This window comes from Cimex lectularius, unplaced genomic scaffold, assembly GCF_000648675.2.
Source record: "Cimex lectularius strain Harlan isolate CLEC.00 unplaced genomic scaffold, Clec_2.1 scaffold74, whole genome shotgun sequence".
NCBI lineage: Eukaryota > Metazoa > Arthropoda > Insecta > Hemiptera > Cimicidae > Cimex > Cimex lectularius.
Window position 1 is genome coordinate 540,001 of NW_019392795.1, and position 14,106 is coordinate 554,106.

Below are 14,106 nucleotides of genomic sequence, written 5' to 3' on the forward strand. Positions count from 1 at the left end.
CCTTGGAAAAATAGATTCATTTGCTTGAAAAAAGGTTTCATTTGCTCGGAAAAATATTTCAATTGCTTGAAAAAAGGTTTCATTTGCTTGGAAAAAGGTTTCATTGGCTTGGAAAAAGGTTTTATTTGATTGAAAAAAAGTTTCATTTGACTGAAAAATGCTATAGATAAATAGATAGATAATGAATGAATAAGGGCTTATTGTCTGTGTGCATGTATTTATTAGCGTGAATGGCGAGGGGTGAGGGTGAATATAACGTCATCATCGCCCCTCGAACGATGAAAGCGAGTGTGTGTTCGGGGTCGATGGCGGAATATTTATAAAAGTACCCCATCGACCCCAATCTAGTTTAGTTTAAGTGTAGGTCGGTGGGGGAATATCAAGTACTCCACCGACCAAACGGAATGAGTGTACTGTATAGATGTATTTAAGTGTATAAATGTATTTATTTGTATGAATGTTGTGTTTGAACGGGTTAGAATATAGAATATAGACTTAGTGGGGGGCTGAAATGACCTAGATGTCGGAAGCCCCAGCAAAAAAAAAAAAAAAAAAAAAAAAAAAAAAAAGTGAAAGGGATTTGAAAACAAGAGAGCGAGAAAGAAAGCAATTTGCTCAACTATAAACACTTACATTAAACGGAAGATAGGGAACGAGCGAGAGAGAGAGAGAGAGAGAGAGAGAGAGAGAGAGAGAGAGAGAGAGAAAGAGAAAGTAAGAGAGAGAGAGAAAGAGAGAAAGTAAGAGAGAGAGAGAGAGAGCAAGAGAGAAAGTAAGAGAGAGAGAGAGAGAGAGAACGTAAGAAAGAGAAAGAGAGAGAGAAAGTAAGAAAGAGAAAGAGAGAGAGAAAGTAAGAAAGAGAGAGAAGAGAAAGAAAGATAGTGAAAGTGATTTGAAAAGAAGAAATCTACAACGTAGGGCAAGACAAAAAGAAAGGGAGAATGGTGGCAGTTAGGATAGAAAATAAAAATAGAGACGAAATAAAGAATAAAAGATAGATTTATATAGAAACACAAAGATAGGTCATATAGAAAACTACCGCCGAAGATGGACGAACTACCATAACCCGATTGGCAGACTCACCTAAAATATCCACATATTGATGATCCATGATATTGCAGGTTCATCACCACGCAGACCACAATACAGCATTTCACAATTAAAATCTCATTAACAATTAATAGCATTTATAAAAGTTTAACGCGTTGTTTCTCGTTATGGATTGAGGTACTTTATATATGCCAAATGCGAAGTGTAAACGCCAACGGCCGAATAGAGTGGATCCTAAAACCTCATGGCGTGGATGATCACCATGGCGCCTACCGTTCACCCGAATGAGCCGTTAAAGAAAAAAGAAAATTGGAAGTTTATTAAATGAAACCCTTGGGAAGGAATTTCAGTTTCCCGGTAAATGTCAGAGAAAATAGAATTGCGGGGGAAGAATCACAGTTTAATGAAGTTTCCCCACCCCTATTTGTTGTCGTTCCTCGATTCCTTCGTTAACGAATCCTTTTAACCCATATCGAATTAAATATTTCCAGGCACCTCCTTCCTGGGAAATTACTTATTTACCCAGGGAAAACTCAGACTCAAGGGTACTTTATAAATAAGGGTCCCAGGACGGTTCTCCACAGTCCATGACAAAAATACTATCCATCAACTTTGTATAAAATAAGGAAACTATTTTCAAGACAATAAATCCCAAGATAAAGAACATCTGAATACTCAAACAGATGACATGTTTATGTACTAGATGTAAAACATGAGGGAATATTGAAAATCCGGTATAAAAATCAACCCTGAGAGACTTAATTATCCCTTTGGATAAATTAAGATTAATTTTTTTAACCTCATCTGCCTTGAATATACGAATAAAATCAATACACATTTTTTAAAAATAAGGGGGGCAATTCGGAGAACTTTAAAATTGGTGAAATAAGAGAAGCCAACTGGAACGACCAGGGCTGTTACAGCCCCAAGGTAGTACTAATAATGTTGGAGACAACTTTTTCTCCGTGATAAATTTTTAATGAATCCTTTTACTAAGGGCTATTTTTTATGGCGGTTTCCAATCATTTTGAGCTGCCTGACCTCACTATTTTGGCCTGCCCGACTCGTTAAGTGAACAAAAATTAACAACTAAGTCCGGTATGAAATGCACAGAAAATTAACTTCAGGTAATATCCGTACAAGCTGAATCAAACCAACCACCAGAAATAAAATGCAGGACTAAAATAATATAACATAAAGACTAAAAACAGTTAACCAATGAGAAGTATAAACAATACAACAGCGTCAATATAAACACAAACTATACAACAAAATACCCCCAAACCGTCATCAAATGTCACGTAGAAACATGTACAAACAAACCGGTCTGTTCGACAATTTAGAATAACAAGTACTCTAATGTCAACTAACACAATAGGAAAATTTCTGAAACAAAGCATAGGAAAGACTAGCCTGCAAACCAAAAATGGCATACAGTAACATGCAGATGTAGAGAAACATCTGGGAGAGGACGAAAGATGAAGATGTTCAAGAAACATAAGTCATTTAGGGACAACGATGGAAGGTCCAATTACACAACACCTGATATAAAAACACCACGTACCTCCGAAAGGACCGATACGCTTAAAATTACTCCTCAATGTATAAAAAAAGACGAAAAATGGATCTAGCAAAAATAAAAACACGCGAATACGAAAGTTGATTAATGTGCGATAGTCTAATCTAATCTCTCTAATCTCTAGTGGTGTCTAAAAAAGCCGAAACGCGTCCTACAGACCGAAAAAGCGAGTATAGGCGGACAAGGATAATCGGAATCGACCAAAGCTGCAGGTTCATCACCCATCAGACCTCGAGAAGAAATCTCGCGAGTTATTTTTTGAATTTTTATTTTTATTCAAATGCCAAAAGCAATAATGAACATCTATTCTCTCGGAAATGAAATTATGAATATATTTATTCGGAATAATTATTTTTCGATTCATAAAACCGATAGAAACGACGTCAATGCGGTTTACATAAAAATGAGACTTGGGAAGTTGATGATTGGAGTGGAAAATATTCATATAATACATGAGCTATCATCCTGATACACTAAACAGTCGTTATGTATCGATAAACTGTTCGATTTCCACCCACCCACCATCGCCAAGGAGCCATATTATTGACGTCAGTATAATTACATGTTTTACCCATTTAAAAAGGTAAATTGATCGATTTAAACGCCATTGCACAAATCAGGTAGTCGTTCAAAGCAATTGTTTGATTGTGATTATATCTTGTCGTCTATTCTTATACTGAAATAAGAATACTTATAAAAGAAAAATAATTAGATTTTTTTTAAATTGAAAAATTAGTTCCTTCTCTCTGAAGAAGTTCAACGGTCGCCAAAGTGTACGTGAATAAATAATAATCCCGATGGCCATAGTGATAAATTAGGAAGAAACAATTTTCCAATTTAGCTCCATCCTAGTTGACAGGCTCAAAGGACGTGAAAAAGGCGAATGTGAGAACGCAAACAATTAAGCAATATTGTAAATATTTACAAGTCACAGAAAATGGTTCCCATGGAACGAACGGTTCGTTTATTTTCGCCGTTTTTCTCGCAGACTGAGGATCTTCGACAAACAGCCTTGATTGCGACAAAACGGATAGGAAATCGCTAACAATACATCACGGATTCAATTGAATGTAAAGCACAATAAAGATAATTATGATTCAAGAATTTACGAATAAATTTGCCTGATTATATTTGTTATTTCAGTAAATTTTATAAAAAAGTTGATATTACGACTTTTAAATCCAACTTTAGAAGTGCAAAGCAGTAAGTAGCCGGGAAGGCAGGACTAAACCAAAGGAATCTACCGATTCTTTCTTCTACCTTGAACCAAAAACAGAATATATCTAAAAGACTGGACTGACTATAAACTTGTTCAGATGCGGTACGGTTTTTCTGTAAAAATATATATAAAGAAAAAATTCACTTCATATAGCTATGGAATCCTTGGTGATAGTAACAATAATGTCTTGACATTCCCCGCACAGGACAATATGTTGGCTTAGCAATTTGCATAGCAAGGAAGACATTCTTCTACTGTGAGGGTCTTTGGTAGGTTTCTGCTACTAGATGCAGAAAAACCGTAAGCTGTCTCCTGCCTAAAAGCTAATTAACAGCTTATAGATGACTATTAAGCTCAAACAAAGAATAGACAGGAATATATTTCGGTCGAGGTGCAAGAGGTTCTGTGGCCACTTCTACTCCTGTGCTGTATACAATATTCAATGTGTAGCTTATTCTGTCATAACACGAGACGAGTTTCGACATTTCGGCATAAGGGTCTTTACAAAACGTGTATGTGTGTGGTATAGTGTGATATGATGGTATGATGATATGAAAGAGGATGAATGAAGCACAAGTAAACCAGCGATGCAAGGCAAACAAGGATGGTGAGGTCTGATGAACAACAAAAGGATGTTGTCTGTTCTCATTTTCGTGCGTGATCTTGGATCCTTTGTCGCCTTTTCTGTCATTACAAACAGACACGACGCACGGAATAGCGTACAGACCTACCACTGGACGTGAGAAAACGGGTCAGACAAGCAGAAACAGCGATAACAAGCGTACTGATAATAATTGAGCTGCATGACTATCCACGATTATTTAAGCTACATTTCAAATCGCTGCATCCTTCAATTCCTAATCATACCTTCAGTTGTTTCAAACGATTAAAAGAAACAAGACACACAAAATAACGAACAGACCAACCACTAGAGAGCAAAAACCTCTGACCGTAAAAATCAGCGTTAATAAGCGGAAGGATTAAGCCGTATGAATCGAAGAGTGTCTAATACGATTGTTTAGATAAACTTCAAACCGCTGCGTTATTTGACCCCTTCAGTTATTTCAAAACGAAAGGGAAAAAACAGAAAAGGGAAACGACTCACAAAATAACAGAAAGACCAACAGCGTCAGACAGATAAAATCATCGATAAATTGCAAAGGCAGATCGATGAATTGGGGACAATCAAGCAACAAGTTTGTATCATGATAGTTTCCTATCATGCTGGTTCGCCATGTCTCGCTGGTTCTGAATGACACGTTTCGCCTCTTCGCCAGTTAGTTTTCGCCCCCCTCTATTCATATAAGTAATACATTTATACGGACTAATAATCCCCTGTAGGTGAATAAAGTAAATTGTTTACTTTTTCACAATTCTTCTCGGCCAAGTGCCCTTGTCGAAATCCGATCGTCATATTGTCCTTTTTTCTTGAAATTCCAAGTTCGCCCTCTGGCACAAACGTAAACTTTTATAGCGAAATAAGCGGAAAGGGATATACGGCCCCACGCCGTTGGAAAGGCATAATTGATTTAAGCTTCTTGTTGAACCGTCAGATCTGGTTTATTACCTGAATCCTGTGCATAGTACAGTTTAAAAAACAAAATCCACCGTTGTTAATAATCCAGATCTAATAAATACATAAACTTTGCAATTTATTAAACGGTTGGTGTGATTATCTCAATTATTAATCCGGCTTCTGTATGGCTTATTAGGAAAAATACGGAAATACATGACAATTTTTTCTTTTATCGGAGATTCGGTAATTACATTATAATTATCAGGACTAAAAAAATTCTCCATAAAACTCTATTTTAATTAAACACATAGAAATAAATGCCAAGCGTTAATGTTTAACGTCATATTCAATGAACGAGGGTTTTTTTTCCAATAGGTAGTTTTGTTTTTAATTTTAAGTACCATTTCCATATGTACAAAGAAAGAACTTATTTATGGTTATGGAATCGAAACCACGCCATAAGGCCCTGACCCGGCTCCTTCAGACTGTCACCTCTTCCGAACAAAAGGCCACCTAATCGAGATAAAAACTTCCCGTTTGCACACATCAAAGATTGTGCCTACCCAAATTACCCAATATAACAATAATACACTTGACAAATGATAGTACTGGCATTTAGAACGATTTGCATTATGAAAATAAAATTGCAAATTACGCGTTTACTGTTCCAATTGGGCAAGCATTTTATATTTTTAACCCGTCCTGCTGGATACAGTGAGTTGTACTGTCTTTTTATAGACCTCGCTAATTCCCTACGATCGATTTATGTGCGTTCACAACGGTTTTTGAAGCTTCTCAATGCCATTGTGTCTCTTCTTTTCATAACATACATATTTAACTTATATGTCTTTTTATAAAACATCCTAGATGGATTTCCTAGGGCTTTTATTAACTATAAACTTTACGGAGGGGAACTATTCGTGTTCCTGCCTAAAGGTTTATTTATTTATTACTATAAATTCATCAAATTCTTGTTTATTCAATAGTTTGATTATCGTCCTATACGATTTTTCTTTCCTTCTTCATTTCAGCTGTTCTTACTACAATTTATTATTATTTTATTCTTCGTTCACGTTAATTAAACTTACTTAAAATCTTCTAGTAAGTTTTGTTTTAGTTAACTGTGTACACTGTTTACAACATTACTATCGATCTGTTCGCTTTTCTTCAAAGGCCAAAGGTTAAATTACCTGGCTGAATCCCATTTCTTCGGTTTTCCATCGTGAAAACTCAGGTATCTCTTTCTTGTTTACTCGTTCTTTCAACATACACACTTTTTTTCTTCTTTTTTGACTACTCGAACACTCAATTAAAATATTTTTTATAACAGGACTTTTAAATAAAAAATAATACTAGATTCTTGTATGTAATGAATTATTTTAACGGCCTTGATAAAGAAATATTCGAAATGGTTCTCCTGTATCTATAGCCCCTCGATTATCTCACTGATCAATAACTTTTATGAAATTTTATAAAAATACTTTATTATGTATGTTTTAAAGGATTCATAACCAAAACGAGCCAGATTTATCGTAAGTGGTCCGTGAAATTTCGCTGTTTAGATGTAGGTTTCGTCATATTCCGTTGTTATTGGGGATACCGAATTCAAATTAGGGGGAACGAATATTTGTCAAATTTAAAGCAAATAATACTTTAATGTTTTGAACTTTTTTTAAACACCACAAGTCTGAATATTTGTGGTCCGCATCATCTCGCTGTTAGTCCTTACGTTATGACGTATTTAATTATCTAATACCTACCTAACAATTGGGACTCTGTACAATTAAAAAATATAAATACTTTGCTGATATTTAAAAACTTCATATTACAAAATCGAGACAGATTTATCGTAAGTGGTCCGTGAAATCTCGCTATTTTTACGTAGGTTATGGTTGTTATTTATGAACCAACTGACTAGCCCCAAGGAAACTTTGTCCAAATTAACTATGTACTGATTATTTGAAACCTATAATGTAAAAGCAATATCACCAATTTAAACTTTTGTGGTCTATATCACCCCGCTGCTAGTTCTATAAGGGTAAAATAACACCATCTATAAAGGTATAACCATCCCTAATCAACATTAATGTACAGAGAAATTTTGCTAAATTTGAAAAATCGTACCTTTTGATCTAAAATGTATTGTGTCAAAAAAATACCACATTTACGAAATTTTTGGTCCGTTCTGTTATTTAGGCTGTCCTATTACGTTATCAGTGATGATGCCTGACTGGCCACTGAAACGATTATCTTTCACATTATATACAAAGAACATTCGGTTACTTTAAGATATGCCTCCTGGCAAAACATCAAACCGGAATAATAAACATTGCAATTTCGTCTTATTAAATGAAGAATCTGTCGAAAAAATAAATGAGAGAAAGGAAAAACAGACTTCTCACAGACTTAAAACAAAACATTGTCCAAGTTCCACTGGAAGCTGTAGGAAGTATCGATTCAACATGCATTCAGCCTTGTAGTAGCATTTAAGATAGAAATCGATTTAACGTCGCCTCCGTTCTTTTGATGTGGGACGAAAATAAAATAAGTGTCCTCCACCTCAAGGAGAGCTTGGAAGTGGTGGCTAGCCTAGTCCAATTAGGTACTACTTGCTATCAAAGGAAGACAGCTCCTTTCTCATCGCTTTAGTCGTGCCATCATAAAATATAGACATAAAGGGGGAGGGTAAATTGCCAAAAATGGGTGTAAATTGAGAGTTTACTCAACTTCTCGTCAAGAGTACCAGGCGATTGTAAATAAAAAAGTTAATACAGTACTAAAAATAAATAAAACCAGGTATAATGGAGGAATTAAAAAAGTTATAAACACTAAATCATATCATTTTTTGGAACCTTTAAAATGGCAATGATTCATGTTCGATAAATTAAACATGCAAAATCCAACAGGCAATCGATTATGAATTGCCACTGCAATTGGCACTAAAGGGGTTGCATTATTACAATGATAATATATTTCAAATTAACTGGGTAAATGTCAAGTTGCAAATAAGATCGTTTTGGTTGGATGGGCTTTGAACGAACATATAAAGGATATTAATTCCACAATGAGACAAATAGGATGGTGCGGTATTCACTTGTGATCCGTGTAATCTTGCTTTTCGCCTCAGGTTCTATTCATTGTCAGTGTCGACGCCCGACTAGCCTGAGACGATGTAAAATTGCAAAATACTATTTTTAATTGCTACCTGTGTCTTCTAATTAGAATAGCATTAGATAGTTATTAGGGTACGTGTAGTCTCGCTGTTCTTATTCCATGTTCTATTCAATGGGGCATACCCGAGCAAATTGCAAAACAGAACGCACATTAAAGTTAGAATGAAAATTTTGTCTGTCGGATGTGTTTTCTCGATTGTTTAGCCATCTTCGGTGGTTGTTTTTTATGTCAATCGTGTCCCTTTTATAAGTTCCTTTAATACCTGTCTTGACCATGTTGGGCCAGCGTCTTTGAATTAATGTCGAATAAGCCTGGATCTTTTCCACGGTTTTCCTTTTTTTATTTTACATCTTGCTTTGAATCGTGTATTCGTAAGTTTTAGCGCGATGTAATGTCTTTTCCCGTGTTTAAGTTTTAAAGTACGAACTGGAACTGTAAACTTTTTTAAAAGTTACTTGTTGAAACTCCTCGATGGTTCTGTGAAAGAAATTGTTTAGTTGAAAATGTACGATGTTTTCTTCCCGTTTTGTCATCCTTTGAATATTATGCACCGCCTAAGTCTAGTTAGTCTTGACAATATTCGCCTGAGAAGTTTTCTTATTTTATTTGTTGTCGTTAGTCTTGTTATGAATTATCTGTTACATATTTAGTCTCTTGTAATTAATTAACTCCTGCAGCCTAGGTGTTTTTCATTTGCCTGTTTTTTTCCGAAGTTCTCAGTTTATTACTTTATTACGTGGTATTTTTAAACATCTGCTTGAATCTACGAAATTGCTCTATTACGAAACATATTGAACTGGTAAGTAGGTTGAACTTAGTATATTCAAATTTTCCTGCCTTGTTTGTTGTCTTTTGTTTACAAAAAATTAACCAAACTGAAGAATCCTTTAGAAAAGTAAATAATAAATTATATCTGGTTTTAAAAATGCTTGAGTAAACCGAGCTTCAAAAATAGATAGCAGTCTATTTGAGGTGTAAGTCTTATTGTTCTTTTAGAACCACAAACATTTTTGTTTCGGCCATTGCGTTGAAAATCTCGGATACGCTTTACTTGATTATAAAGGGATTGTTTAACCGGTCAATTTGTAAATCAAATGACTGAACTTCTCCTCGGCGACTTATTTAATAATGAAGTTCCTTGCCGAGGCTGCACAGTTTAGCTGTTTACAAATCCCGCAGCCTTGTCCGCCCCTGGGTGAATTTTATAGTTAGAAAAGCTACATTGTTTCCCCATTTATCCTGCCCAACCCATCAACATTTACACGCAACTTGGAATATTTACACTGGAGAAATTTAACCGTCGCGCCCACTTTTCCAAGGACGATGTATATCTATAATAGGAAGAAAAAAATTTGTTTTTCCAAATGTACACGGCTAATTTCTCCTTTTGAGTGTTCCACATATCCCTTCTACTTTGTGTTTCTACTTACTTGCCAAGCCGACCGTATCAGTGTTTTAATTGCACAACAAAAGCCGTTATACAAGACCCAATTACCTGGATATCGTAAGTACCATATTTTATTGATGGAGTTTCAAGTCTGAACTCATATCGATAAAGTTGGCCGGAATGATCGATTAGGGTGGGGCTAATTGAAATAAAAGACAATCAGATGATTGATTCCACCGATTGTACCAAAAGTCTTCCTTGCTGACTTTCATAAGGTTCACGGTGAAAATTTTGGTTTTGAGTTTCAAAGCTCAAATAAGAAAAATACTTTATATCTATGACCCTCCCCCCCGGATCAATTGTGCAATGGATAGGTCGAGGCTGAATCGAAATGAAAACATTCAGACGCACAATTTCCGGTTCACAGGAGGCGAACAATGCCGGAATAATTTTTCGTGTCCGCCCATCCTCGATGGCACAGGCCGCGAACTGAGAAGGGCCCTTCCCGTATTTATAAAGCCATTTGTATTACTTAACTTTTTCGAAGGAAGTACGCCTGGGGATAAGGCAGGGCGCCCTGAACAACTTGACAGAAATAGACTCGTCGGCCACGCAATTGTCGGTTATCAACAGGGCTCGGCCCTAAACGTGGGATGGCTTTTATTTCTATTTACAGTTCAATTTTACAAAATTAAACAATGCAATCAATTATTCTATTGGGATTGGGGCTTAATTTGAAGATTAAAACAAAAAGAATCACTAAGCTCTTCAATTTATTTATATAAAATTAAACTAAGCTTTCTAGGAAAGTTTTTTTATTGGCATTAAAAATTGTAAAACATAGTAGTCATAATCTTCAATACTGCTTTCAATAATTAAAAAAAAAGCACTTTGACCCATACAAAATAGAGAAAAATTCACTAAAGTCCCCAACGTAGTCAACTTTACAGCTTGGCTTTTTTTTATACCCTAGCCTACTAAATAATAACATCACGTTCTATATTTAATTTTGAAGTTTAACTACTGCTATTCATTTATGTTAATGTTGTAAGGGAACACTGTTGTATTTTCCGGTTATCAATGACGTTGATTGATGCGTACTTGGCGATATTAAATTACATTTCTCTAAAGTTGTACTGACGCACCCAGGCTTTCAGTGTAATTCTCGGTCTATTGATAAAATATGGGAATGTAAACAAGTTTATTCTAAACCCGCAAAACATGGGTGTCTTTTAAAACTGTAGATCCACGCCGTTTTGGGAAAAATAGAGTTATTTAATTTTTATCAATTGGATAGAGCCCGTTTGAATATTTCCAAAGGAAATAAGATCGGATAGACCCAAGGAAATGCGATACCAGGTAAACTGGTGGAAACGACTTCTAACGTCGTCTGTTTGGAATTATTGGAGTGGCCTCGTTTTACGATTCCGCTATGGTAAAACTCGGTAGGAATTGATCCATCCGGCCTGGCAGAGCCGGGGTTCTTGCTTAAGAGACGGAATAATTCAGCACGTCAAAGTCAAAAGGGTCTGAAAGGAGAGAACAGCAGACTATGTAAGCACAAATCGTCGTTACTGAGACAATAAAAATAAAAAACAAAACTTACTCTCAGCTCTCAATAAAAATATTAAAACTACACAAGAAAAGGTTTAAATCAACTATAAATATTAGGTGGTAAGTAAGGATTAATTGGTATTGATCAGATTAATGCAAGAAAGACTGATCATAATAATTTCGCGCCGCTTATGCCAGTGAAACAAGGAAAGAGCACTAAATGAATCGTCAAAACGATAATGGCTAAAACAATCCCTTAAAACGTTTTATTTCGCGATAAAACAGTCCACAAATAGACTTCTTCCGTGATTAATTAGCTTGCATTTCCCTCGTGGCATTTAACGAATTAATTAACGAAATTGTTATCTTGGAACTCGCCCAGACATACAAATTACTATTTTCAATGTCAAAAGTATAATGGAACGAAATTATCAAATAATATAGCCACCCCTTAGAGTTTTAGAAATAAAAATTACTGCATTATGAAGTTACAGTAACAATGATCAGAAAGTGGCTAGAATGAGAAAATGGTACATAATTTTCATGAGAACTACAAAAATATATGTCTCAGTAATGTTTTAATTTGATGTTCTTAAAGTAAATTGTCGAATATAATATTTAATTTTGCGATCAAAAATCCAATATGCCTAACTATCAATAGGAAATTGTGTGTGTGTGTCTGTGTCTCTGTGTGTGTGTGAGTGTGAGAATGTGTGTGCGTGCGTGCGTGCGTGTGTGTGTGTGTGTGTGTGTGTGTGTGTGTGTGTGTGTGTGTGTGTGTGTGGAAAGTGGGAGAGAGATAAAGGTAGAGATAGATACTGAGAGATGAACTAGGGAGAGAAGAGACAGATAGCGAAAGAAGAGATAGAAGTAAGATTGAAAGATGAAGGGTGGGAAGAATATAGAGATAACCGAGGAAACGGGAGATGGAGAAGTAGAGTGAAAGAGATTGACGAGATAGAGGTAATGTCATACTGACAAATGAAAGAAGGAAAATACGGACAGATAGAGAAGGCAGATAGAGTAGATAAAGTAGATTACTAAGAGATGATAGATATAAAATAAGGAGAGGGAAGAGAGAGAGAGAGAGAGAGAGAGAGAGAAATGGAACAAGGTAGAGAAGAATAGACAGATAGATAAAACAGAAAAAGGAAATAGAGATAGATTAGAGAGAGGAAAATGGAGATGGAGAGACCGATAGAGAAAGAAGAGATAGAAATAACATTGAAAGATGGAAGGGTGGGAAGAAAATAGAGATATGCAGAGATAACCGAGGAAAAGGGAGATGGAGAAGTAGAGGGAAAGATATTGAAGGGATAGAGGTAATGTCATACTGACAAATGAAAGAAGGAAAATATGGACAGATAGAGAACCCAGATAGAGTAGATAAAGTAGATTAGTACGAGATGATAGATATAAAATAAGGAGAGGGAAGAGAAAGAGAAAGAGAGAAAGAGAGAGAGAGAGAGAGAGAGAGAGAGAGAGAGAGAGAGAGAGAGAGAGAGAGAGAGAGAGAGAGAGAGCGACAGACAGAGAGACAGAAACATCGTAAATGTTCAACCAACATAAATAAATATGCACTTATTCCTCCATAATAAAATGACAAAGCCGGAAATAATAAATGCATCGAACAATGTAGAAACACTAAAAGATTAGAAGTATGATTGAAAACTCCTAACTATAACTTGCAAAACATGCATATATATTTGAACAATACAATAAGTATATTGTTTTTTGTTTTTTTAAATTTATTTTGACAAAACCTGCAGAGATAATTTTATCGTTGCAGCGATTTGAAAATTGATCAATGAGAATCTTTCAGCCATGAAAAAGAATGTGACACTGGCCTTGTCTTTGCCACTCCTACAGATCGATTCTAATCAAATCTTCAGAATGTATAATGTCCAACACAATAGACAATAAAAAAGTTGTATTAAAGAAAACAAAATATAAAAGAAAATGTATACTAACTAATATGCATAAGGTTTTCTTAAATCTATGAAAGTATCAGTTGGTGCTGGTAGAACGTTTCTGTTGACTGCGAACTTAAAAGAAGCTCTGACGAGCATTAATTTAGCTTAAATTCAACTTGTACTTTGTCGGTTCATGGTTTTTACTTGTGTCTAAGTTCAAAAAGCGAGCAAAACAACACTAGATTCTCGATATTAACAAAAATAAAGTTATTAGTATTTTTTTAAAATAATTGTTAAGCTTAACTTCCTTACATCTACGTCCGAGCATGAGTACGATATGAAGTTCTCATGATAAAAGTGGGGAGGTTCATGAACTACGCACGTTTTTATGTGGTATTTTCCATATTTTATAGGACAGGATGAACCTTTTTTGTTTTTATTAGGAGGAAAATAGGAGAAGCAAACATTAACAAATACCAAAATAGCCAAAAAGTTTAACAAAACAGATAATTTAGTTTAAAAGTGAGGAACACGCCATTGAACATGGATCGCCGTCTTTTAATCAAAATCGTCAAACTAATGTTTACAAACAATCGGACAATTATGAAAATACATACGTCTAATACCCCAGTCCATCATGGTGGGATGCGTGCTGCCTCCGGCAAGGTCGGACTTGGTTTGAGAAGCTCTCGCGCTCTCGTTTACAGTAGTACC

At 35.5% G+C, this 14,106-nt stretch overlaps 1 protein-coding gene across 4 annotated transcripts in view; it reads right to left on the minus strand.

The window, feature by feature from the left end:
• The window catches only part of LOC106667540 (afadin), a 163,204-nt gene that overhangs the window by 79,037 nt on the left and 70,061 nt on the right, over nt 1–14,106 (minus strand). Inside the window, exon 1 of one of the 4 annotated variants that reach the window (XM_014395547.2) lies at nt 14,010–14,079. The exons of the other annotated variants lie outside the window; for them this stretch is intronic. Coding sequence (XP_014251033.1) covers nt 14,010–14,031 — 22 coding nt within the window. The 5' untranslated portion in view covers nt 14,032–14,079. Of the gene's footprint in view, nt 1–14,009; nt 14,080–14,106 lie in introns of those variants that run through there. 4 annotated transcript variants of the gene reach the window in all.